This window comes from Myodes glareolus, chromosome 18 (genome assembly GCF_982192425.1).
Source record: "Myodes glareolus chromosome 18, mMyoGla1.1, whole genome shotgun sequence".
Taxonomy (NCBI): domain Eukaryota; kingdom Metazoa; phylum Chordata; class Mammalia; order Rodentia; family Cricetidae; genus Myodes; species Myodes glareolus.
The window spans coordinates 61,479,962-61,504,415 of NC_142043.1; the positions used below are offsets into that span (position 1 = coordinate 61,479,962).

At 49.7% G+C, this 24,454-nt stretch overlaps 1 protein-coding gene across 18 annotated transcripts in view; it reads right to left on the bottom strand.

Annotated features, from left to right (window-relative positions):
• Pcbp3 (poly(rC) binding protein 3) overlaps positions 1-24,454 on the bottom strand; it is a 185,625-nt gene that overhangs the window by 17,628 nt on the left and 143,543 nt on the right. For 6 of the 18 annotated variants that reach the window (XM_085679774.2, XM_085679773.2, XM_085679772.2 and 3 more), the window contains 8 exons: positions 18,205-18,359; positions 17,039-17,062; positions 16,026-16,058; positions 15,028-15,144; positions 9,128-9,259; positions 7,896-8,096; positions 4,013-4,156; positions 919-960 (listed from right to left, as the gene is read on the bottom strand). In XM_085679774.2, coding sequence (XP_085535900.1) covers positions 919-960; positions 4,013-4,156; positions 7,896-8,096; positions 9,128-9,259; positions 15,028-15,144; positions 16,026-16,058; positions 17,039-17,062; positions 18,205-18,359 — 848 coding nt within the window. The remainder of the gene's footprint in view (positions 1-918; positions 961-4,012; positions 4,157-7,895; positions 8,097-9,127; positions 9,260-15,027; positions 15,145-16,025; positions 16,059-17,038; positions 17,063-18,204; positions 18,360-24,454) is intronic. The other 12 variants (XM_085679779.2, XM_085679778.2, XM_085679776.2 and 9 more) reach the window with 3 other exon arrangements.

The window sequence follows — 24,454 nt, forward strand, 5'->3', positions numbered from 1 at the left end:
GGCACCTTTCTCCCCTCCTGCCTCTCCTAGAACAGCCCTACCCACTAGCATCTCTAAGGCCCCTAAACAATGACCTCCTCTAGTGGCTGCTGCCCATTATCTCCTGGCCCCTGCAGGCTCTGTGTAGCCATCACTCCAAGTGGTCCCTGTCTTCCCTTTCCTACTCAGCTCTCCACTGGAGGTGAGTCAAGAGGAAGACTAAGGAGCCCTCGGGAGGCTTTTAATCCTCCAAATACAGACCATACATTCATAATGCCCTGTCACCAGGAAATATCCAAACAGACCTAGGCCAAAAAACAGGTGAGAGGTCCAGCTAGAGAGGTGTAGGTTCAAGCCCAGGAGTCCACTTCCACGTTTGGCATCTTACCAACTATAGAAGAAGCAAAAGCTCCCCCCACCTTTTCTTTTTTTCTCTCTCTCTCAGCAGGCCTTGTACATGGGTAAAATCCGTGCTCCAATTTGGGCTCTCTGAAGAGCAAGTTTGTCTTGCCCAGGTACATTTAATAGCCTTTTTAGGACTCTGTCATGGAATAGTTCTGATAATGTCACCTGACTTAAGTGCACAGGAAGTGCTTTGCCCACCCTGGCCACAGGTGGTAAGCTACGCTCTGCCAGGCTAGCATGTAACACCCATATATGGAGGTGGGTAGGACCACCAAAGGCTAGGCCTGTGTGTGGGAGGGAAGCCCTGGACTGCAGCAATTTGACGTCAGGCCAAGTCCTCAACACAAGTAAGAATTAGTGCTAAGAGGTTAAAAAGTTATCCAAGGTCATATGGATACAACAGACATCAGAGACAGGGAGAAAACGGATTAATATTATTGTGTAATATTAATATTAGTAGCAATTGACAGCAACATGCAGGAAGGTACACAATAATCAAGAAAAGGCTAGAAGAGAGGCAGAGTGAAAACTCACATCTGGGTGGGGGATGGCGTACTGTCCCTGGATTGTGTAGGCCTGGAGAGAAGAATGAGAAAGAGAGAGACAGTCAGCTTGGGATGTGGCGGGACCTCAGCTTGACAGCCACTGGTGACCCACCCTCGTATGACAAGAACCTTCTAGGGCCAGTGTTTTCCATCAGTGTGCATCTCCACCTGCCCTTGTTTGCTTAAGATGGGGGCAGAGAGTCTCAATTACACCTGGTGATTATCACTGCCCCTTCCCTGAGCTGAGGCCAGCTCCTGCTTCTAAGCCTGATATCCTCCAACCCTTCTCAAAGCTGTAGACTACAGATGAGCCACTTAACCCCCAGTAAGAGGGCCGCTGATTATCAGTCATCAGAGCAAATACTTTGGGGAAAGATTTCTCCCTCAAAATATTCAAATGAAAACAAAAGTTTTAAAAGTAACCAGAGCAAGTTTTGCCACAACTGTACTAACAAATAGGTCTGAATCAGTCATAGCACTGACCTAATTTGTTTTTATTACCACATTTTATGTAGAGTCTCTTCAAGACCCTCTCTGAAGGTCAGTGTGGTCTCCCCAAGGCTCATTTAACTTCCTCACGATGACTGTGCCAAGCACAGCAGCCACCCAGCCTCACCCTGAAACCCCAGGGACAGCAGAGCCCTCAACAGCCCCTTCACCTATAATACCCTTTGGGAACTGAGACAACAAACAGACAACAGTCAAGGGAGGGCAAGACAACAGACAACTGTCTGGCTTTGGGCAGTGATGTACCATCCTGGTGGAGGCACAGATGTAAGGACATGGCTTCCATCGTCTGGTTGGAGTAGACCTGTGACCACCTTGAGGTCTCAGGGCATCTGAGAGGGTTACCTCAGGGGACCATGTGTCACTTCTATGGACCCAGACCCTCCCACATTTTTTTATAAATGTGCTAAGAGTTCTTTTCACAACCAAACTCAGGAGCTCAAAGCCACGTGACTACCTAACAGGGACCCGGCCATAGGGCAGCTTTGAAATAGACACAGTTCTGGCAAAAACAAAGTCTGTGCTGGATGGCCTGGCTGTGCTTGCAGAGGGAAAAAAATAACCTTTAAGATATGGCAGTTTCATGGAGAAAAAGACAGGTATCTGCTCTGTAAGGAATGGGGCTGGGACATTGTCTTGGCTCTTGGAAAACCACCACCAGGAATGATCTCCCAGTTGTTACCCAAGGGAGCATCACTGAGGAAGGGACATGCCATCATCCTGGCCTGGCCCGCTGCTGAGTCCTGTATGTCTGAGCCAAACCCAGGAGCTCAGCTGTTGATTCTGGGCCCTTTATGTAGTTGTCACATGTCTCAGTGTGTTCTGCCTGGGGTTGTTAGCTTGGCCAGTATGTAACAGTGGCTGCAGAGTCAGCTGCTGGGGATTCTAGGCTTCTCCTTTGTCCACCTAAAGTGTCAGACACCTAGGCAGCCTCCTCGGGCGAAGGGGACTGGCCCAGAGCTAATTTACATCTTTACTCCTCGTATTCTGGCTTTCCTACTAGACTGCCTCCTCTCAGGATGACTCCTGAGAGTCTGTCCTGTGTATAGCCAAGGCAATAAAGGCCAGACCAGACAGCTCCAAGGGAATGGTGATGGGCTTTGAAAGGCTAACACTGTCAGGGGATAAACATGAGAGCACAGTGACCTTCACTGCTGTGACTGGAATAGGGGATCCTGGCTATGATCCCTCCTGGAGTGCTTCTGTCCTTGGAACTGGGGCTGTGACTCCACGCCATATAGTTTTCATTTGCACAAGAGCTTTCTGAATGAAATCCCGTATTTCCTCCTAAGGGGCTATTGTGGATCTGACAGAGAGCTAGTTCACAATGGTCACTGTCAGCTAGCCTTGAATCTGGAGAGAACAATGGAGGCAGAGCTTGGATGGGCTTGGCAATGGACTGTGTGACCATATCACTGATGCCATCATGGTCCAAAGTACTGCCCTGAGCCTTGGGGGCATGAGGCTGGCAAGACCTGCTGTACAGTGGGGCGTGTCACATCCTGGGTCTGTATCAGAGCACAGGACTCTCTGCCAACAACAGGGTGGACCTGAGTCAGAAGACTGTGTGTATGTGTGCATGCATGAGTGCACATGCGCACATACGTACATGTATAAAATAGGGGAGCAGGGAAGGAGATGGGGGCAACAGGTCTGACCCACACATGCTACACACACTTGTTTCCCAGAAAGGTATGGGAAGCCTTCCTTATAATGTGAAGAATTATGTGTTTTTCCTTTTGAATACTAAAGTAAAGCCCTGTGTCTATTCTGCCAGCTGGGTCACCTATGGGGAGTCTCTGACTTAACTCTCCCTTGAACAAAGACACACATCGCGGCCAACAGGACACAGAGCTCTTTTGGGCGGACCCCTGGCTGTCCATGTTTAAGTCATCTGTGTGGATGGGTCTCATGGCCTAAGGTGGGCATCTGAGCTTTGGTGAGCATGTAAGGAAGTCAGAACGGGGCCTTCTCCAGTCTCTCTCCCTTCCTGGCCAGCACTGCTCACAGACAGAAGCTGTTCCCCTTCTCTAGGATGCAGACATTGGCTACTGTCCTCAAGGGCAGGCTTGTAAATGTGAGCTCTCTGCCTGTGAGGATGTCTGCTCAAGCAATCAAGGGGTAGCAGGGATGGATCCCAGCCACAGTGAAAGATGGGCTAGCCTGAGGTAATTCATCTCCTCACAGGGATGTACCTGACACTCCCTGCGTATATGGTAAGGTCTTGGATGTACTTCAGGAAAATGGAACCCGGGTTCCCATGGCTCTGGGGGACTCAAACACAAGCCATGGTCACCCACAATGTTTCTGCACACTAACTACTGAAGCCATCCAGCAACATCCACAGAGGAGGTTTGGCAGATTGTTAGGCAGCACTTAAATTTGCATCAGTCTGCAGGTCTCTCTTGTCTCAGTCAGGGATCTCGCTGGGAAATATGTCCAAGGGATGTAGTTGTGAGATGCAGGTATGCCCCCCAAGTCCCCACCCACTGCCTGGGGTGAGCCAGAGAGCTCTGTGTCCATCGCAGGGCAGGAGACGTGCACGTGAGAAGGCGAGAAAACCTGAGTGCACTAACGGGCAGCGGCGGGTGCTGCAGTAAAAGGCTGAGGTTGGCAGTGGAGGCCGCGAGCGGGTCGGCTCTTACCTGACCACCTGCAAAAATGACAGGGGTGGAGGCGGGCTTTGGGCGGTAGGGAATGGTGGCACCTTTCGGTGGGGACTAGGAAAAGGGACAGGAGAGGGAGAGAGCGGTTAGAACAGCTTGGCTGTTGGCCTTGGGCTGCCTTCCCATGCCCACCCCTCTGTGGGACCCCCAGCCCTTCAGACATGGCCAGCAAAACTTCCACAGGCCAGAACAATGAGGGGAGGGGACATCCAGGGACGTCAAAAGGAGATGACCCTGCCCCCAGCACACTGAGGTAGGCCGGATTCTTTATCTTCATTGTTTTCTTCCTTGGGATGGACATTCCTTTTCCCAGGTCTGCACTGTTTGCTACCTATCCTCAATAGACCCGTGGCTAACCAGGTGGGAGCAAGGTTCCGCAGGCATGCCAGGGCAGGTGGACCACCTGCCTGCTGGAAAGTGACTGCTAGCAGCTGACCCCCATAGTGCTCCTGTTGCCTCCCTTTTCCTGGTACGTCCCATGGGGATCCGAAGGTAGAAGACATATGGCAGTGACCTCACAGAGGAGCAGCTTGCATCCTTTGACAGAAAATACTCTTGAGTCCCTGGAAAAAGTCAACTTTGAGCACAACTGCCATCGGGAATCGATGCTGAGCAACCCAAGTTCTCTGCTTATCCTATAGCAGTGGTCATTAGAGTGGCTTAGAATCATTCTGTTTCACCAGTGAAACATTAGGTAGCTCACAGAGGCCAAACGAGATTCCACAATGTTAAATTGTGGAATTTTCCTTGACTACCCTTGTGTCCAGAATACAGGCGTCTCCTCTTGGCTTTTAGCAGGTGTTTTGTTACAGCAACAAGAAACTATCCCACGGGCCATCCCTGCAAGGACAATGGTTACAGTCTACCAGAGCCTCTGAGGCTGTGACCTTGGAACATTCCTTACCCTGGAGCTGACAGTAATATGAAGGACACAGTCTGAGCTATCCCTTAGGAATGCCCATATTTCCCATTGCTGGGTTCCTAAAAAAAGTCTCTAAATGCCTCTGTGCAAACCTGGCTTGCTGAGGCTTCCTGGACAGTTCCCAGGTCTGTGGTCAAGATGATGCCAGGAGCTCCCCAGTGTCCAATACCGACTGTAGCTGTTACATTGTGTCTGCCAAGTATTCCAGATCCTAGAGCCAGTCACCTGTGCTCCAGGCTGCTACCCTCCCAACACAGGAGCTCCCAGTGCCCATTCAGAAGGCCCAGATTAATTTTTACCCACCCAAAGAAAAGTGACCTTCTGGGCTCAGACCATCAACATTCCCAGGGAGGCAAGGCATGTAGGCTGTTCTCACAGGTGCAGGAGACACCAGATTTGTGAGGTAGAAGGTCCATAAAACCAAAAGCTGCTTTCTTTGCAGCTTTCACCCAAATACATATGCTGAGGGCACTGCTTTCTTTGACTGTGGGGGTGGAAAGGGTACACCCCTTAAGCAAGCTTGAAAGGCCTTTGACAATTTGGGTCTTGGATTCATCCATGCCTTTTCATAGCTGTTCTCCAGGTAGAAATGAGGCTGTTTTCACTGTGATGTCTTCCTTCCTGGTGAGAGGGCCACTCCTTTCAGCTTCTGTAAACTGCAACATGCAAATGAGAGTGGGGTGTACTTGTTAGGTCAGTCTCTGCCGATGACATCCACAATGTGCGTGGCCATGTTTCTCTGATACCATCTAGAGCTGTGAGTTCTGACACAGTCCAGGCATTGGTCCCACTCCCTTTAGCTTGGAAGTCTGCTAGGAACTTCTGGCAAGGACTCATATTCTGTCCTGAGCAGTGGGCAGGTGGCCCCCGATGTCCACTGTCCTGAGCGATGGGCAGTTGGCCCCCAATGTCCACTGTCCTGAGCGGTGGGCAGCTGGCCCCCGATGTCCACTGTCCTGAACGATGGGCAGTTGGCCCCCAATGTCCACTGTCCTGAGCGGTGGGCAGCTGGCCCCCGATGTCCACTGTCCTGAGCGATGGGCAGCTGGCCCCCGATGTCCACTGTCCTGAGCGGTGGGCAGCTGGCCCCCGATGTCCACTGTCCTGAGCGATGGGCAGCTGGCCCCCGATGTCCACTGTCCTGAGCGGTGGGCAGCTGGCCCCCGATGTCCACTGTCCTGAGCGGTGGGCAGCTGGCCCTCGATGTCCACTGTCCTGAGCGGTGGGCAGCTGGTCCCCGATGTCCACTGTCCTGAGCGGTGGGCAGCTGGCCCCCGATGCCCACTGAAGAACTACAGAACTGCTACCGTCACTCACTGCTACTCCAAGGTTGCCACTGAGCTCAGCATGTGCTTCTCACCGCTTGGGGCAGATGACAGTACAGAGCTGCAAGTCCTTAGCCGTGACCCTCAGCCTCTGGCTCCTGTGAACAGACCACCCTATCGTCCTTGGCGCCATATATCTGTCTTTTTCCTTGTCTTTGTGTTCTTTGTGATTCTTGCATATTGCTAACAGATCAGACTATTCCAGGCAGTTGCGGATACAAACAAGACTGCTGAGGACATTTTGAGCTCTGCCCTACCATTCATTAAAGCCTTAAAAGAAGTAGCCAGTTCTGGGAATTGGCAGGGTCATCATTAGGATAATTCCTTGATGATGTGGAACAAAAGGAGTTAATTTTACTAGGAAAAATCTTAGAAGCCTTTTGCAGGAAAATAGTATTAGGCATTTGCATGGGAAGTATGTGCAGTTGCAAACAGAAGGCCTATGAAACCTTTCTTATGGGCAGAAAAAGACCTAACCTAAGCTGACAACATCTGAGCCTGAGAATTGTGAAGGGAGGAGAGTTGAGGTCAGTGATATGGAGTGAGTTTCAGAGAGGTTCGAGACTATGTCTTTGAAATTTCCTAGCAGAAAGTTTTCCCAGGGAGATAGTAGCCTTCTTTCCCACCCAGGAGCACAAGGTCACTTAGCTCAAACCAGCCAGCCACCTGGTGCAAGCTGATAAAGATGGCCTGGCTCAAGGGCAGTGGCCTCTCTGAAGGCAAGAAAAAGGAGTTTAATTAACAAACTATGAAAGAGCAAAAGTCCTTGTACCCAAGTCAAAGCATCTTCAAAGATTCTCTGTAAAACTGTTTCATGCTGATCTTTTCTATTTTATAATCTGATGATGTATGCCTTTGCCAAGTTCTTTGTTTGAAAAAAATATATAAACCTTGCACTGATTGAAGTAAAATTGCAGCAGTATTTTCAATCACATTGAGAGTGACTGTCTGTCAATTCCTCGCCGGATTTCTGAATTCTCCTGAGCCTTTGTCCTGTTTTCCCTCGGTCTAAGTGCCTCCACGAGAGGCGGTCCGTGGCATGTTCTGCCCTTGAAGGGAACTTAAGGAGGCTGCGGCTGTCGGGTGGTTCTTCTGTCTGTCCCCACAGCTTTCTTTGCACATTGATTTTCCTGGGTCTGTCCAGGTCCCCCCTGAACGGGCTAGCAGTTCTCTTGACATCAACAGACCGAGGCCTGACAGGCAGGAGACTTCCTCTCACACACCACCACCCCTGCGCCTCTGTCTGGTGAGAATGGTTACTACTTCCAAGGCTGAAACCCCATGATCTGTCCCCCTGCCCCCACCCATGCCCTCCCACTCACATCCAGACACTGGTGACATTTTTCAGGGTGCCCCTTCAGTCCACGCCTGGGATCTGCCTGTTCTTGATGTCTGATCCTCCTACACCCCAAGTGACGACATGAACACTCAGGTCAACTGAGGCACAGGAGCCTTAGTGACAAAGCTAGAGAGCAACAAGGAGTGAGCTTAGCCTGGAGCAAGGCGGGCAGGGGGCGTGTGCTGGCCCATGATGTTCGTACTGTACCTCCAGCATGACCACACAGATCTGCTTCACACACTGGATGATGGCTTCCGGGGTCCCTGAGATAGTCACTGCCCGCTCTGTGGAGTTGGGCAGCATGTCACCTGCCACCTGGACCTGAGCACCTGTGGACTGCAGAGAAGGGCCATTGGAAGGAGAACAGCACCACGCACCTCCAGCTCTCGGGGATGCATCCAGGGTGGTCTGCACCATGAAAAGCCTTCATTAGGAACAGGGCCTTAGCTGGTCATCTTGCCACCCAAAGGTCACCTTCCTGTCTCCTCTCCTTCGACCCTGCACACCTCTGAGGGAGCTATGACTTCCTGGAAAGTGCCACCATCTCAGCCAGTGTGCCGGGCAGGAGGCCCTGGATCTGTAAAGGAATCTACAGGGAAACAAATAGGAGTGCTTTTTCCAACACCAAAAATTCTTTCTCCCTGCAAGTAGGTCACATGGAGGCCAGGAAGCCTGAGCCCTGCCTGCTCTTGATGTGTGGTTACCACATACCTCAAGTGACTACTTGGATCCTCAAGACAAGTGAGGCACACAGACCTCAGTGACAATGTTGGGGAGCCACACACATAGTGAACCTGGCATCTTGTAAGTCACAGAATAGGACAGGAAGGAAATCAACAAGGGGTGGCTGCCCTCCTGCTTAAGAGAAGGGCTTGGGCCAGGCATGGTGGTGCATAACTTTAATCTCAGCGCACTCGGGAGGCAGAGATAGGTGGATCTCTGAGTTTGAGGACAGCCTGGTCTACAGAGAGTGTTCTAGGAGAGTTAGAGCTGTTACTCAGAGAAACCCTGTCTCAAAAACACAAAAACGGATGGGGGTGGGGGAACTTGGCCTCCCTTGAAGTAACATGTTTTCAATGTCAAACCCACATCAGGTTCAGGCTCCATCAGTTTCATCCCAGGAGGTAGGACCTGACTGATGGACAAAAGGGCATCTCTCAGCAGAGCGTGTCCAGAGCCACAGAACTTGGATGCTAAAACCTGCCTGTCCAAGGTCCTCTACCCCCATCCTTGCTCTCGTCCTCGGCAAAGCAGGGCTACTTCTGGCACAAGTCACCGTGTGCACGTGTGAATGTGGCAAGGTTCCCCACATCCCGTTTCTCACGGTGAGCTGGATGGTCTGTTATGTTTGCAGACCCGTTTTGAGCCACCAGGCTGTGCAGTATCAGTGCATACACTTACAGATTGTGAGGGAGACATGCAATAAGGGTGGGCAATACCTCCCGGATTTCCTTGATCTTAGAGCCGCCTTTCCCAATCAGGGACCCGCACTGGCTGGCAGGGACCACTAGTCGCAATGTCACTGGGGGCTTGCTGGTGGCAGGGCTGTTGCTCATGGAATTAATGATGTCCTAGGGAGGAGAAAACAGGCATGTTGGATTCATATTAGTGAGCACAGCCGTGTGGCTTGGGAACACTGAGGACATGAAAGCAGCATCTCTGCCTCTACCTGCTTCCCTGGACACTGGGAAGAACTCAAGGAGCCCTCTCCCACATAGAGAAGGGACTTGGTAAGAGAACCTGGCAACCATGGAACCTTCAAAGCCAGGCCAGGCTTAAAAGGAACAGGAGATATACGCCAGATGGCCATATGGGCCAACAACACACATGGATTCACAAGGCTGGGTGGTCAGTGAGTCACAGGGGACTAAGAAGATACATGATCAGCATGACCTCAGCATGATATCTACTGGGTATGAGGATATCGGCAGACAGATATGTAAGGTAGACTTGCCTGGGGCCAGTGGAGAGCAGGTGGGTGGGAGGGCACTCTCCAGGGGCATTACTAGCTGGTCAGATGGAATTGGTAAGTACAAGGCCTGTTTCCATGAAAACCCAGAGAAGCCTCTACATGAGGGAGCCTGATAAGAAAGGATGCAGCCTGATTTGGGGGAAAAAAGCTGAGACCAACCTACATGGCCATCCCGGAGAGCTACACCCAAACCTCTGGAGTGTGGGGCTAAATGGCCAGAATTTGACCTCATGTCTTCTCCACTTCTAATTCTCAACTACGCAGAAAACAAAAACAAATCCTCCCTTTTCCTGGTTATCACCAGGGAGCCTTGCTCCACGGCTCCTACCCAGATGCGTTCGTTATCTGTTGCACGGCAGGGGCGGAGGGAGGGCCCCTACTCCATTCAACTCTGCACACACTTCAGCTTCATTTGGGCAGCTTGTTCCTATCTCTCCATTTCCTCTTGTGCTCAGAGGCCCCTGTGCCAGAGGTTCAGCTCTGCATCTAGACCCACCCTCTTGGCATTGAGTTCTTCTGTTTGTCTCCAGCCTGGGAACTGCTTTTGCTTGCTATTCTATGGTGAACTTGGGGCATGACCGTTCGTCCCTATGGTGCATTGGTGCAATGGCTATGTGCTGTGTTGATGGGAAAAGACTGGCTACTATTTGAAAACACTAGATAGAGAGGCAAGACACAGATGAGGGCATTTTCAGGCCCCGTGTCACCTGTTTATCAAAACAAGGATGGACGGAATGAGACGGTGAGACTTGGCTCAAGCCTTCTGAACCTCTCAGTGGGTTTTATATATGTTTCCTGTCTCCTGGTTTGAGGGTGTTTTAGCTACTATATGTGTGTTTCAGGAGGTAACAAAGAATTTCCTTGCAGAAAGCTATAGCCATTAAAGTTGCTAAAAATGGCTTGGTTTTATTTAGTTTAGGAGCATACCAACTTTTACACCAAATGTCAGGGCACACGCTTTACAGGAGGCAGCACGTAAGAACTCTGGAGGTAGGTTCCCATTACTAACACTGCCTCATTACCACAGTGCTCTGGGAAGCTAGAAGGATCACTGGCAATTAAAATTCCCAACACTTTCAGGGCTGGAGGTGTAGTTCAGTGACAGCATGTACTTAGAATGCGAGGGTCTCAGCTTGATCCCTGACATAAAACAAAAGTCAAATTTCCAAGATGCCTTGAGATCCTTAGGCCCAAGATAAACGAGTTCTATGGCCACGCAGCCCACTACTTACAGATACTTTCTTCCTGTGATTGGTCAGTCTGAGTTTAGGAATTCCGTGCTGACACCACATCTGCCCCGCTACAGGCAAAGGGGACAACATACTATGAGAAGCCTCAGACTGCCCTGTCTAACATCACCAGCTTAGGCTGCTTCCCAGGCACCTCTTTATAACCTCCCACCAGGAGGCGCTGTCTTCCCAAGAAAACCGTCTCCGGAGCCTCAGGGAAGAGGACAAATCAAACACATAACAAAAATGCAGCAATGAGACTCCAGGAAGCTTAATGCTTAAGCCTTCTCCGTGTATCTCAGCTCAGACCACAATCCAGTATTCCATATAGTAGAAAAGTCGCTCCAGAAGACCTCAGAGCTCCCCTGGATCAGTAGCAGAGGGTTAAACAGACAACCACAGTACACTAGGAACTATGAATGGCGGACTGTCTTCTCCTGAGAGAGCATCCCAACCTCCTTATCTAACTCATCTGCTAGAGCTTGCCATCTTCCCAGAGAGGGAGCATGTTCAAAGGCACAGCAAAGGGTGACACGGTGGCTAGGGAGAGTTAACTGCCACTAAATGGAAGCCAAGCTCTCTAAATCAGGGCAACAGCAAAGATGCCTGGAGAAATGTAACAATTAGCAAGGCCACTGTCTTCATGGGCTCAGAAGTGTATCAATTGTACCAAACACTTCCTTGGGCAGGGTCTTGAAGAAGAGAGGCTCAGAGCTACCTGGCTTATCCAGGATTGCTAAGTAGGAGGGTACTTAGAAGCCGTGAAGCTGTGTCCAAGTGACAACGAGAAGGTGAATCCACATCCCTGGATACAGGACAGGTTTAAAGCACTCTCTATACTGTTTTGTAAATTACTGCCAATATCAATGATAAGGCCCACAAGTTTAGTGTAAGCATTCTTTTTAATGTCTATCATTAGGCATATGAAATTTTGGTTCCAGAATTAGAAGCTACTGAACTTTCTCTTGCTCTCTGAGCTGCCTTGAGCAAAAAGGACTATCAGTCACAGCTTTGTGTCTGTGGCAGCCATCTGCACACACATGGACACCTTGAGACAACTGATCCAGGGCCAGCTGCCCTGGCTCCTGAAGGTGCAGCCCTACCCAGGGCTGTCTGAATAGCTGTGGCAGACCTTTTGTTATCACAAGCCCTGAGAAACTACTTGTAACCTGGCCAGAGGGGCTGCGCTCTCCCTGGGAGGCAATATTCTATATCACTAGTCAAGGCTGTGGCTAGTCCCAAATACAAACTGTAGAGACAGTGATTGGTCCAAGCAAACTGCTGTGATTAGGCAAACAAGTGACTGTGATTGGTCCAAACACTCCTTTTCAGGTTCTTAAGCAGGTAGCTCAGGCTTACTCAGGGACTAGCCCTGGTGTTGGAACAGCAGGTCCAGTAAAGACATGTCACAGGTAGTTGTCCCTTGCTACTTTAGTGGTGCAGGTAAGCTATTAATACAAAGAAAAAAGCAGCAAAGACAGAAGAGTGTGGTGGCAGTGGCGAAGACGGCAATGGGCACAGTTTGACAACTTAACAAATGCTGGCTTCAGCTTTAGCTTCGGGGCTAGAAAAAGCAGCGGCTTGATCCCATGGGCTCCACGTGATCCCACGTGATCCCACGTGGTGGTGGTGATCCCACGTGACACCATTTGTACAACTCAGCAACTCAGTAACTTTAGATCCAGTGACATGTGAACCTGACACAGATACCCTGCTCCCTGCCCAACACACAGACACAATACTCTTTGATGCTAAGCTCCTAAACATCCCTGTTTGTGACAGGCGCCTGGTTCCTGAGTTCTTGAGGAACTCAGTTTCTCAAGAGGTGCTGGTTTCTCTGTAACTACTGCTTGGCTACAAACCCTAGAACTGTGAGCTGAAATCAACCATTCTGCTTTCCGAGTGGATCACTCAGGAATTACATTGACAGAAAGCTGACTGGTGTATCTCTCCTCCTCTCTTTTCAAACGGCCCTGGTCATCATCCACTCATAATATGCCGTCCTCGCTCACCTCTTATTTTATGAAAACAGGATAGAACATACTTATTCTAACACCATTCTTAAATGACCCCAAACAGTAGCCGTTACCCCTGCTCTCCTAGGCTACTACGATCCCAAGAGCACAGGATAAAACTGGTGAATCTGGTTTTATCCAGTAAGACAGGGAACTACAGCAATGATGTTCTACACACGGTGACACAAACATCTGGCCCTACATGGTCATCAACACCTTGGCTAGTTTACCCTCCTTCTAAGAAAGCAATCATGACAGTCTATCAATCAGATAACCATAAACCAACAGAAGAGACTGCAAATCCAAGTCGTGACGCTGCTGACAGAGTCTCATCCAGACCCGTCCTGAGCTCCCAGGTGCCTCTGCCAGACATCACTGACCCCATTTGTCTCCAGCTGATGATTCTCAGGGCAGGACCCTGAGACATGTCCAGATACAGACACTTAACTCTTAAAATCCTCATGTTGGATACTTCAAGGCAAGGCCGGCCTAATCACTCAGTACTTTTATGCTAGTCACTAGCCCACTGTCCTGAGAACCACCAGAGCAGAGTCTCCCCCACCCCCATGACAGGCTGTGTAGGAGAACAGACTGCTTGAATCCTAACTGCTTCTGGCAGAAGTGACTAATGGCATCTGAGCCCTAGATGTTTGGTGGACTGTCCCCACCCATTGGCAGAAGCAGCACTAGATGGCAGCTTACTCTAGACTTCTTGCAGGCTGGTCAAGGGAGCATCTGTGCTGTTGTGACTATGCCCTGCTATTCTGGGACCAAACAGTGGCTATGTGTCATCTCAAGGAGGAACCTCTCAGATCTCGGATGTGGAATGCCACAGTTCCTGGGAGGTTCTCTTGGCCTGGGTTGGGCATCAGAGCTCTTGAATCTAAAACACCTTTTGGGGACTGTAAACAGCTTTTGCTTCTGTCACGGCCACATGCTTTCTACTAGTACCCTACATGTTCTATGCATCATGCACTCAGTATATTATAGTCATGACACGGAGCAAAAAGGCCAAGGTGATCTTCAACACCAGTGGCCACAAAGGCAGCTGAGCCCTGCTTAATGAGCATCTGTTCTTAAGTCTTTTTTCCTTGGCTAGCCTCTTGCAAGGCACATGTGAAATTCAGCAATGGAAACCGGTGATGGCCAGGCCACGGGTGCCATGAGAACAGCCCATACCGCTCCAGCAGTTTCTCTGGCTTCAACCCAGGATTAAAGCTTGGGTACCTACCGTTTCCTTAATGCTTGCTCCCAATTCTAAGCCAGGGACCACCAGAGAAAGCAAATCCTCTTGCTCTCACGACTCTTGCAGGAAGCCTGGCTGCCGGGGAGTTAGTCATCTCCAGTTCTCCTACCCACATCCATTCTTAGGGTGTACCTAAAATCTTCCCTGTGTCCAGTATACAATGCTCCCCTCCCCCAGTGACATGTGATGGAGATTGGTATCTTTACAGCAAGCTCTGTATAAAGTCCTCTGTTACCATTTAGAGAGGTCTTTGCTTATACCCACAAAAGCCCACAAAATCTGACCACAGCCTCTCATTTATGACAAAAAAAGATGCCAGTATCACCATATGTGAATAAACATTACGTGGAAACACTGAAACATGAAGATTAGCTCACTAGAGCACACAGAAGCATCACATATACCTGTGTATGTGTGTGTACACCTCCCAACCTGAAAATCCACCTCTACGCCAGCCTTTTAAGACTCAGCTCTATAAACTCCCCAGGGAGGAGGCTGCTGCAGGGTGTGTAGCTGAGCCCGGAGTTGTGCCAGCTAGGGCTCTGTCTGGAGCCATGTGGCAGACAGAGCAGCGGGACTCTGAAGGTTCGAGTACAGCCTAAGAGAGTTATGTGCCCGGTGGGAGGCCTGTGTGCCAAGGCTCCGCATGGTGCCTGGGAACCATAAAGGAGGCGGGCTTCTCCACTGCACATGGTAGAAGTGGCCAAGTTTAGGAACAGAAAGGGTGCTGACCCTCTAGCTGGACAGAAGCAGGGGTGAACACCCAGGGGACTGAAGGCGAAGAGAATTCTAAGGTAGTCTTGTCACAAAACAAGCCAGCTCCTCAGCTAAGTCAGACACTCAGATGAATGGGCGTAGGCGCCGGCCTGTGCCTTACCTCCTCAAACTTGTACGCTATCATAGCGAAGGCCTTGAAGATGGCGTCGGTTGGGCCTGTGATGGTGACGATTCTCTCTGGGCAGTTTCCCTCTGAGATGTTGATCCTGGCGCCGCTCTAAGGTGAGAGAGGAGGAAATGCGGCTGGCAGAAGAGGAAGCTTCTCTGGGCTTGCAGACAACTTCAAGCAGACACTAGTGCTGAGACATGCTTGGAAACCCCATCCTAAACAGTGAAGTCCTTGCCAGAAATCCCAGCAAACTGGAATTTTCAGGTTGTTGTTTTTAAAAATAGAGTCTCATGTAACCAAGCTGGCCTTGAGCTCCCTGTGAAGTGGGGAAGGATAATGGCACTGAGCTTCTGCTCTTTTGTCCCTGTCTCCTTGGTGCTGGGGCTACACGTATGTGCCACCGTGCCCTACCAGACCTCGGTGCTGGGGCTACACGTATGTGCCACCGTGCCCTACCAGACCTCGGTGCTGGGGCTACACGTATGTGCCACCGTGCCCTACCAGACCTCGGTGCTGGGGCTACACGTATGTGCCACCGTGCCCTACCAGACCTCGGTGCTGGGGCTACACGTATGTGCCACCGTGCCCTACCAGACCTCGGTGCTGGGGCTACACGTATGTGCCACCGTGCCCTACCAGACCTCGGTGCTGGGGCTACACGTATGTGCCACCGTGCCCTACCAGACCTCGGTGCTGGGGTTACACGTATGTGCCACTGTGCCCTACCAGACCTCGGTGCTGGGGTTACACGTATGTGCCACTGTGCCCTACCAGAGTAGAATGTTAATTAGTAAGAGTCCCAGTGACTACTAGGAAAACCTATGCCCTCTGTAGCTGAACACTGCACGTGGAGCATGGCAGACAGATTTTCCCTCCTTGCCTTGCATCCCTGGCACACAGGCAGGTCCATGAGAGCCACTAGCAGTGCCACCCCACCCCGGCCAACCTGACCTGGGGATAGGATGTCATCTAGAATAAAGCACACTCACCTCTTCACGCATCTTCTTCACCGTTTCTCCTTTCTGAAAATGACACAGAGAAGGAAGTCTGTCACTGCCAGGTGCACAGAGGGGACACGGGTCTAGCTCAGCCCAACCCTGGATGCTGGAAGCTGCTAGCACGGTGAGGGGCTGCCTGCCTCTGCCTCTAGTCCACTCCCGGTCCTTGCTTGCCCCTTTGAGCTAACTGGTCTCTTTATTTGTTTGGCCACACAATCCTGGGGTGCCTCAGATGAAGAAAGGGAGGCATAGTCACCCAGTGGCATAGCTGGCCGCTGTGGGCAGGCTTGATCAGAATCAGGCCCGTTTTCATGACAGTACCACAAATATTGTACCAGGGTGGGCTATTGCCAGGGGTTGCCCAGCAGGGGTTAAGGCTGGTTCAAATACCCTGTTTCATGAGTGGTGATGCCCTGAGAAGCCCTTTCCAAAGCAATGTTAAGGAATAGTTGGATCAGTGAGCAATTAGAAGCTTCCCTGTACAGGTGCAGGGTTACAGAGAAGACCAAAATACAGCATGCTGGGAGGGCAGTGCCTGGTCCTCAGCTGCTCTCACACAGGCTTCTCATTGGTCCTTTTCCCATGGAGACATCTCTTGCTTTAGTTATAGAGGAGTTACTAAGGTCCTGAGGGTCATTTTGATCACAGGAGTACTGATGAGTGCAAGCATGGTGACGCTTCCCGGGGTCTGAAACCCAGATGTACCAGCCACTGAGGTGTATACGCTTCAAAGTGACCACAGGCCCTGCCAGTGCACAGGAAGAATGCTCCCTGCATGGTTCACCCAGAGCCAAGAACAAGAGTCATGACACTGTTGTTTAGGCAAGGAGAGGGCATGAACAGGGTTGCCAGGGCAGAGCTCCTAGGGACCCTGACTTCCTCTAGCATAGGATGCCTACCGGGGCTGTGAACCTGCTGGGGCCAGTCAGCACCAGCGGCTACTGCTGTCTTTGTCTATCACTTTATAGAGACCCCAAGAAAGGCAGAGTTCACTCAATAATTACCTTCCCAATGATGCTTCCAACTTCCTGTAGGGAAAAAAAAATCAAGAAAGATGATGTCAAGCACCGTGGGGCTGAGGCTTCAGAAGACAGTCTATCTGAACGAGGAGGATTTACTGTCTTTATAGAGTTGGGGTAGAACCAGAACCTTGTGTATACCAGACAGGCACTCTCGCACTGAGCCACACACCTGCCCCACAGGACAGCTGAAACTCTAGTTAAAAAGACGTGTCTTTGTTGGGCTGTCCAGCTCCACTGTACCCAGTTGACCAGGGCTGATCAGATACAGAGCCGAGCTTCATCAACAAACTGCCTGGCAGGAGGGAAAATCACCCACACACTTAAGGAAACCCTGCCACAGACAGGAATTAACACCTCAACTCCTGCGATTTGCTTTCCAATGTAGGACACTTGAAGAAGCCACTGGCAGAGTTCCCACGACTCTGCTGTAGTACTTCAATGCCTGCAGGGTATATGATCACCTGGACCAGTGCTCCCAGCCTGTCCCAGCCCACAGGCCAGCTCCAGCAAGGTTCTACCATGGTGTGTCACTTGGGGCAGGGCCAGCCTGACTTCCCGCCAAGGGAAATAACCTCTTTCAAAGTCTGATCTGCTCTTCCCACTATAATCAGGCCCTCAGCAATCCAGAGCTGCTGTGATCCACAAGGAAGGTGTGGCCTGGGCTCAGGAAACGGGAGAAGGGAGTGCTCAGCTGCAGCCCTTCTGTCACAGTCTACCATGTGGGGGTGTGCTACGAGAAGGGAGGGGAGGACGCTACCCACCACAGAAAAGGCATGTCTGGGTGCAAAGGACATGCTTTCTGGGAAGCTGGATGTCCTAGAACTGTCACTCTGTGGCCAGCCCTGGCAGGCAATGTTGTATAAAAGCTGGGATCTAGATTTCTGAGGGTAGAAGTAGAGAGCACAGTGCCAGCCTTGTCTTGTGGGGTGGGGAGGCGTGACTACTGGCTATGCCGGGCAGCACCCTCCTGCAGGATGCGGGCACTAGGGCACTGAGGTATAGGTGTCAGGTCAAGCAGTCTTGAGTAGCTCTAAGAAAGGTATAAGTTGTACTGCATATGCAACACCATTGCAGTTTTGAGACTGTGTAGCACAAGGAGTACAGAGCAAATCCCGGCAGGCGGTGCCCTGGTTTCTGCCCCACATCACCTTTCCATGCATCAGCAGGCGGATGGTCAGGGTTACGTTCAGGCCACCTTCTGAGACCTTAGATTCCATCTTTCCTCCAAAGTGCAGCTCAGGGTGGTGGCTTAAGGTGTTGAGGGTGCTGTGAGGAAGGATGGATGGGGCCCAGATGGCGTCACCTGGAACAAGAAGGGACAGCTGTGACCAGGGGTACTCTTTTTTGGACCCGGAATCATGTTCTGGACTCCAGGAGAGTGGTGCGCCACTGTCACCACCACAGGAGACATGCAGAGTTGTGTCCTAACCATGCAACCCTGTACAGGTCACTTAAACCCTGTAGACTCGGTTTCCTCCATCATGGCCTCTCAAATGCCAGGCAGCCTGAGGTGCTCTGGGGAAAGCCAGTGCTAGGCTACCCAGCCTGGTAAGCCCCCTTGCCCCCCCCCACCGTGCTTCTAGTGTTTCCTCTGTCTACTTTCCTGTCACATCAGGGGGCAGACTCTAGGGTACCCTGGCCCGCCCCCTTGAGAGCCCCTCTTTGCCTACATCTAGAAAGCTCCTGTACTTGTGTCCCTTTATGCTTCCCCAGTGTGAATTCAGTCTCTGGCTGCTGAACTGCTGCTGTTCTCCCACAAAAGCTAAGATGTTCTGTCTGCACAGTGCTTGTCTGTGCCATGCCCAGGCTTTATGTGGACGACCTCTAATGGTCAGTTTCACAGGGTAAATTAAGGCTTCAGCTTATTATCTGCAGGCAAATAACACAGGTACCAGAGGATTTGTGGGAAAGTGACACGGTGACTTTGTGCCAACGTGGGGGACCTAGGCCCAGACCTTCCTGGTGAGCGGCTCTTGTCTCTCATCACTAAGTTCTCCACAGCGTTGGACCAGTACTTATGAGGCAGCAAGCAAGAAAGAGGACGGTTCGCCCCCTTCAGGGAAATCCCAACAGTGCTAGCTAGGCTAGAGCATACACCAGGGAGATCTAGGACTGACGGTGGAGGCTGGGGTGAATGGACAGGGAAGGAGTGGCCCCGATAAGGTTTGTAGAAGCAAGAGACACAAGCTATCCATTCTCAGGAGATGCTCTGGAGCTGGCGAGCATGCTAAGAGAAGGCAAATCAGGAATGTAGGGTCTCAGTTCTACAGGAGGTTGGGCTCTCTGGGAGTTTATGTGGCTGCTTGCTATTCTAGGCAAAAAACAGAGCAGATGAGATGTTCTGCTGACCAGGACATTTCCACAGGCCCCGAGGAATGCTGGACCCCCCAGCTAGAGCCCACAAACAAGGATCTCAGGAGGAAACAAGCGTCTGGGCTCAGGAGACTGATGCGACACCAAATAAAACATGTCTACGCAGACAGCCTGTGACAAGCTGAGCCAAGTCCTCTTACGGAAAGCCCTGTTTCTGTTGATTTGCAAGGACCATAAACTGGATCACACTGTGGCTAGTCTGGGGCATCTCCTACCCATCTCCTACCCACAGCAGGGCCCTGTGGCTGTCTGTTACATAAATGTTTCCAGCTCAGGAAGGAGAAAGTAGGTCAGTGCCTGCCCCTGGTGCTTTCGGCTCCAGGCTGTCAGGAGTGATCAGTCACTTGGGCCAGTGCCTTTCTGCATCAGAGGATAGGGCAGACACAGACAGACAGACCGACAGATACACACACACACACACACACACACACACACACACACACACACACACACACAGAGTCGGTGGGGGGGGGTGTACAAAAACTCTCTGGGAGTGAAGACCTGTCCTGTAGAACAAGTGAGGTTCTTTGGGTCTCTCAGGCTTGGAGATGGAAAAGTGTCAAGCTAGAGCCCTACAGAGGTCTGCAGGAGGCAGTAACTGTGACGACACCCTGAAGCAGCATCTCCTACTCCAGTCACTCTCTCCTGAAAGCAGGGCCCAGCTGCAAGCACCTCCTGCCCTCATCAGGAAGCACTCAGACCTTAGGGACAAGTTCTGGCTCATGGTGTCAGAGGCAGCCTGTGGAGAGCAGGAAGGAACCATGCTGTTCTGCAAAGCCAGGGGGATCATCAAGGGAGTAGGAGTTCCTGCATGCTGAGACGCCCACAGACACCCGGGAAAACCCTGCACCTTCCCACCAGGGCACAGTCAGGAGAAACAAACTGAGAAGGAAGGCCAAGGGCTACAGCCTCAGCCCTTAACACCAGAATGCTCAGGTTTCATTGGAAATTACCTGTCGTGCCAAGACCTATGGAGATTTCAAAGTAGATGAAGGGCAATCAGCCAAAGCCAATCCCAAGATGACAGAGACATTAACATCGGCTGACATCTGTGAGTCAGCCATCATTACGGTGATCCTATGAACAACCAGGACTATTCTTCGTGTGTGGTGGTAGTGTGTATATGTGTACATGTGTGTATGCATTGTGCATATGGAGGCCATTGGGTGTCACTTCTGTCACTCTCTCTATTGTTCCTCTATATTTGAGGCAGGGTCTCTGGAACGTGTGTTCTTTAGCAGGTCAGGTGTCCAGCAAGCCCCAGAGATCCCCCTCCCTCAAGGCCAGGTTTGCAGGTAGCTTCTGTTGGTGTTGAAACTGAAACTTGGGTCCTCAATGCTTGCCCAGCACTCTTACCTGTCAAGCCATTGGCTCAGCAGAGGAACAAAATTCTTACTAAATTAATGAAAGACATAAGGAGGGGGCACCGTGGATGTAAGAAGCCAGTGACAGAATAAGGGTAGGCGGCAAAGTCAGTGGTCTAGACACGGAGCAGCCGAGATGAGCAGACAGACAGCAGGGCTGAGGTGGGAAAGGCTGCTACATAAGGACTGCGGGGCCAGAAGAGGAGACTTTCAGGAGAAAAGGAGAAGATGCAACTCCAGGATGAAGGAAAACCAAGAACTGCTGCCAGCGGCTCCACTCCAGGCGCACAGCTTGGGAGAAGTTTCCTTCACAGTGGGAGGAGGGGCTAACCAATCCAGCAGGGGAAAGGTGGTTAGGAAAAGAGGGTAGCCGGGTATGATCAGCATACACATACACATTTCCCATGGACGCATAGTGGGGGGTGCTACCGTTTTGTAGAATATGTGCTAATAATCATCCTTTTGAAAAAGAGAACTTTTAAATGAGAGTAAATACCTTAGGCCTCTGTTTCTTGTGTCTAAAATGATTTCTGATGGCTAGCAAAAGTAAAAATCACTGCACTGTCTTTTATGAATAGTATATTGGGGCAGGATAAAGGAAGGCAAGCTTTCTACCTCCCCTTCAAACTGATAAAATGATGTCATGAATTATTAACAAATCAAAATGGAATTTTTAAGAAAGCTTTAATAACTCCCAGGAAGACAGGAGGAAACCCTAAAAGTCAGATAAAAGGATAAACAGAAAACTAAAAATGAAATGACAAGTTTGAGACCTAACATTTCAATAACGGCATGAATTTACATGCGATGTAAATAGTGTGAGTTAGAAAATGACAGTAGACTAAAAACATCCAGTCCTACACTGGAAACAGGAAACTGACCACAGTGAGTAGGTGCTGGGGAAGCTGACTATCCATATGCTGAAAAGTAACATTGGGTTCTTACCACACACACACACACACACACACACACACACACACACACACCAACTAAAACAATGGATGTTGTTAGAGTTAAATGTAAGATCTGAAACTAGAAAATCACTAGAGGATAAATTCTGTGGCATTGGTTTGGGCAATAATTTTTTTTTAAATGATTCCCCAAAGCATAGGAAACAAAAGCAAAAATAGATAACAGGATTAAATTAAACTGAAAAGTCTTTGCTCAACAAAGGAAACAATTAGCAGACAGAAGAGAATATCTATAAACCAAACCTCTGATACAGGCTAATATCTAACATAAAATGTACTCCATATAAGAAAGTAGGTAAGGAAGTTGGCAAGTACTTCAGTAGACATTTCTCAATATAAGGAAAATAAAAGTTAGGGACATGCAAAAGAAAACAACAATGAAATACCACCTCAAACCTTTCAGAGTGGTTGTCATCAAGAGACTAAAATAATGGTAATGAGGAAATGGGAACTCTGGACCCAACTGGTAGAACCGTAAATATTCTACCAGCCAGGCGGTAGTGGTGCACACCTTTAATCCCAGCACTCGGGAGGCAGAGGTAGGCAGATCTCTATGAGTTCGAGGCCAGCCTGGTCTACAAGAGCAAGTTCCAGGACAGGCTCCAAAGCTACAGAGAAACCCTGTCTCAAAAAAACAAACAAACAACAACAACAACAACAACAAAACCCAAACAACAACAAAAAAAACTGTACATATTCTACCATTGTGAAAAACAGTATGGAAATTCTTCCAAAAATCAAACCAGAACCACTATAGGACATGGCAATTCCACTCTGGCATAGATCTAAGGGAAATGAAATTTATATGTCAGAGATATCTGTACTCCATATTCACTGCAGCACCATTCCCACGGCATTAAATCAACCTACAGTCTAATAACTCGCAGATTAATAAAAAATTATTATACAAATACACAGTGAAATACTAATCTGCCACAAAAACATGTCATTCAGTCCAACATGGATAATCCTGCAAGACACCATGTAAAGTGAAACAAAGCAAGCACAGAAGGATAAATACTGCACAAACACTCAAATGTGGAATCTTAAAAAGTTGAACTCGAAGCAGAGAACGGAAGGGTGAAGTGGAGTTTGGGGAGTTCTGGTTAAAGGATCTAAAGTTTCTGTTAGACAGGAGGAAGGCTTGCTAATCATGTATCTTATAGCACGGTCATTAGAGTTCACAATTTCATATTCTTGAAAATCATTGACTTATAGTGAATGATCTCACCACAAAAAGTAAGTATATGAGGCTATGGTTATATTAATTTGCTTGACTGAGTCACTTTATATACAGAAAGCACTAATAAACAGAACTTAGCAATATATGAAAATAATTATACATGGTATGATAGGATTTGGAAATCAACCAGCGCAAGCTACCAGATTAACAGAGGAAATATAGTCCTGTCAATGTAAGAAAAATATATTTAACACATTTCAGTTTCTGTACCCATACAAGGTTTTTAAAATGACAAAATCTAAGGACAACTACCAAAGGCCAAACTTGACCTGTTGTGTGTAGGCCCAGACATTCTGTGTGTGTGTGCACACATGTGCACGTTAGAGAGCAGACTCCATGTCGGACAAGCACTGAGCTACACTCTTAGCTCCCACCACTGTTGCTTTGGAACACATGGTGGGGCATGTACAGCCTGATACCCAGTGAGTACCCGAGGGAAGACCACGCCACCCTCTTCCTGGAGCCCTGACGTATCTTCCCACCTCTATGCCACTCAACCTAGAGTTAAGGGCCTGCCCACAAGGTCTCATCTACCACTACCCCTGTTCCTCTGACACAGCTTCCTGATTCCCTTTGGGGATGGTTGGTTCTCCTACTATGTCCCAGGGACTTCTGCAGAAGGGCACTCTTAGGACCTTCATTTTCCCCGGGCCTGTCACCACACTGTGCTGGCCGAGATCCCGCGTTCTCTGTGTTGGTGTGGTTTGTGGTGCTGTAACAATACTGAGCTGGTACTTAATAAAGCAAAAGAGGCTTACCTGGCGCATGACACTGATGGCTGGAAGTTCCAAACAAGAAAAAGGTGGCATTCTGGAGAGGGCCTCTGGCTGCCCCAAAATATGGCAGAACAGCAGAAGGGGAAATGGCCACATGCAAAGTAAGCTAAGAACATGGGATGGCCTCCCTTCATAACCTGCCCTCAAAGACTTAACTCTGGAGGAGCTGCATCAATTATTGCTAGTGGTGGTAGCCCATAACCTAATTGCCTTGTACTAGGCCCCACCTATTACAGATCCCACCTCCTCAACACTATTCCACTGAGCAACAAGTTTCTAACATATGGCTCTTTGGGAGAATTCCCCAGACCACACCCAGACCACAGCAGTGCTACTCCTGGTCCAAGAAGCTCAGAACATTCTCAAGGAACAGACAATACGTACAATGAATACCTAACCCAGCTCAATTTCCGTGGCTTCATGGAACCCTCTGAAACCAGAACCTAAGGAATTCTGATCCTGATGCCCTTACATGTTCAAGATTATACAGGGCCACACCCTTGGATTTAACCAACTGCTATTTGAAACCTCTCCTTCTAGAAATTCCCAGAAGGCTCCCTAAGGTAAGCCTTGAATTTGCCCAATGCCTAGCAGTGTACTGAGTCTACATCCTGCTGGGCCTTCTGCTTAGAGTCTCAGTCTCTCTAGTGTACAGCTGGAGCATCATTCTC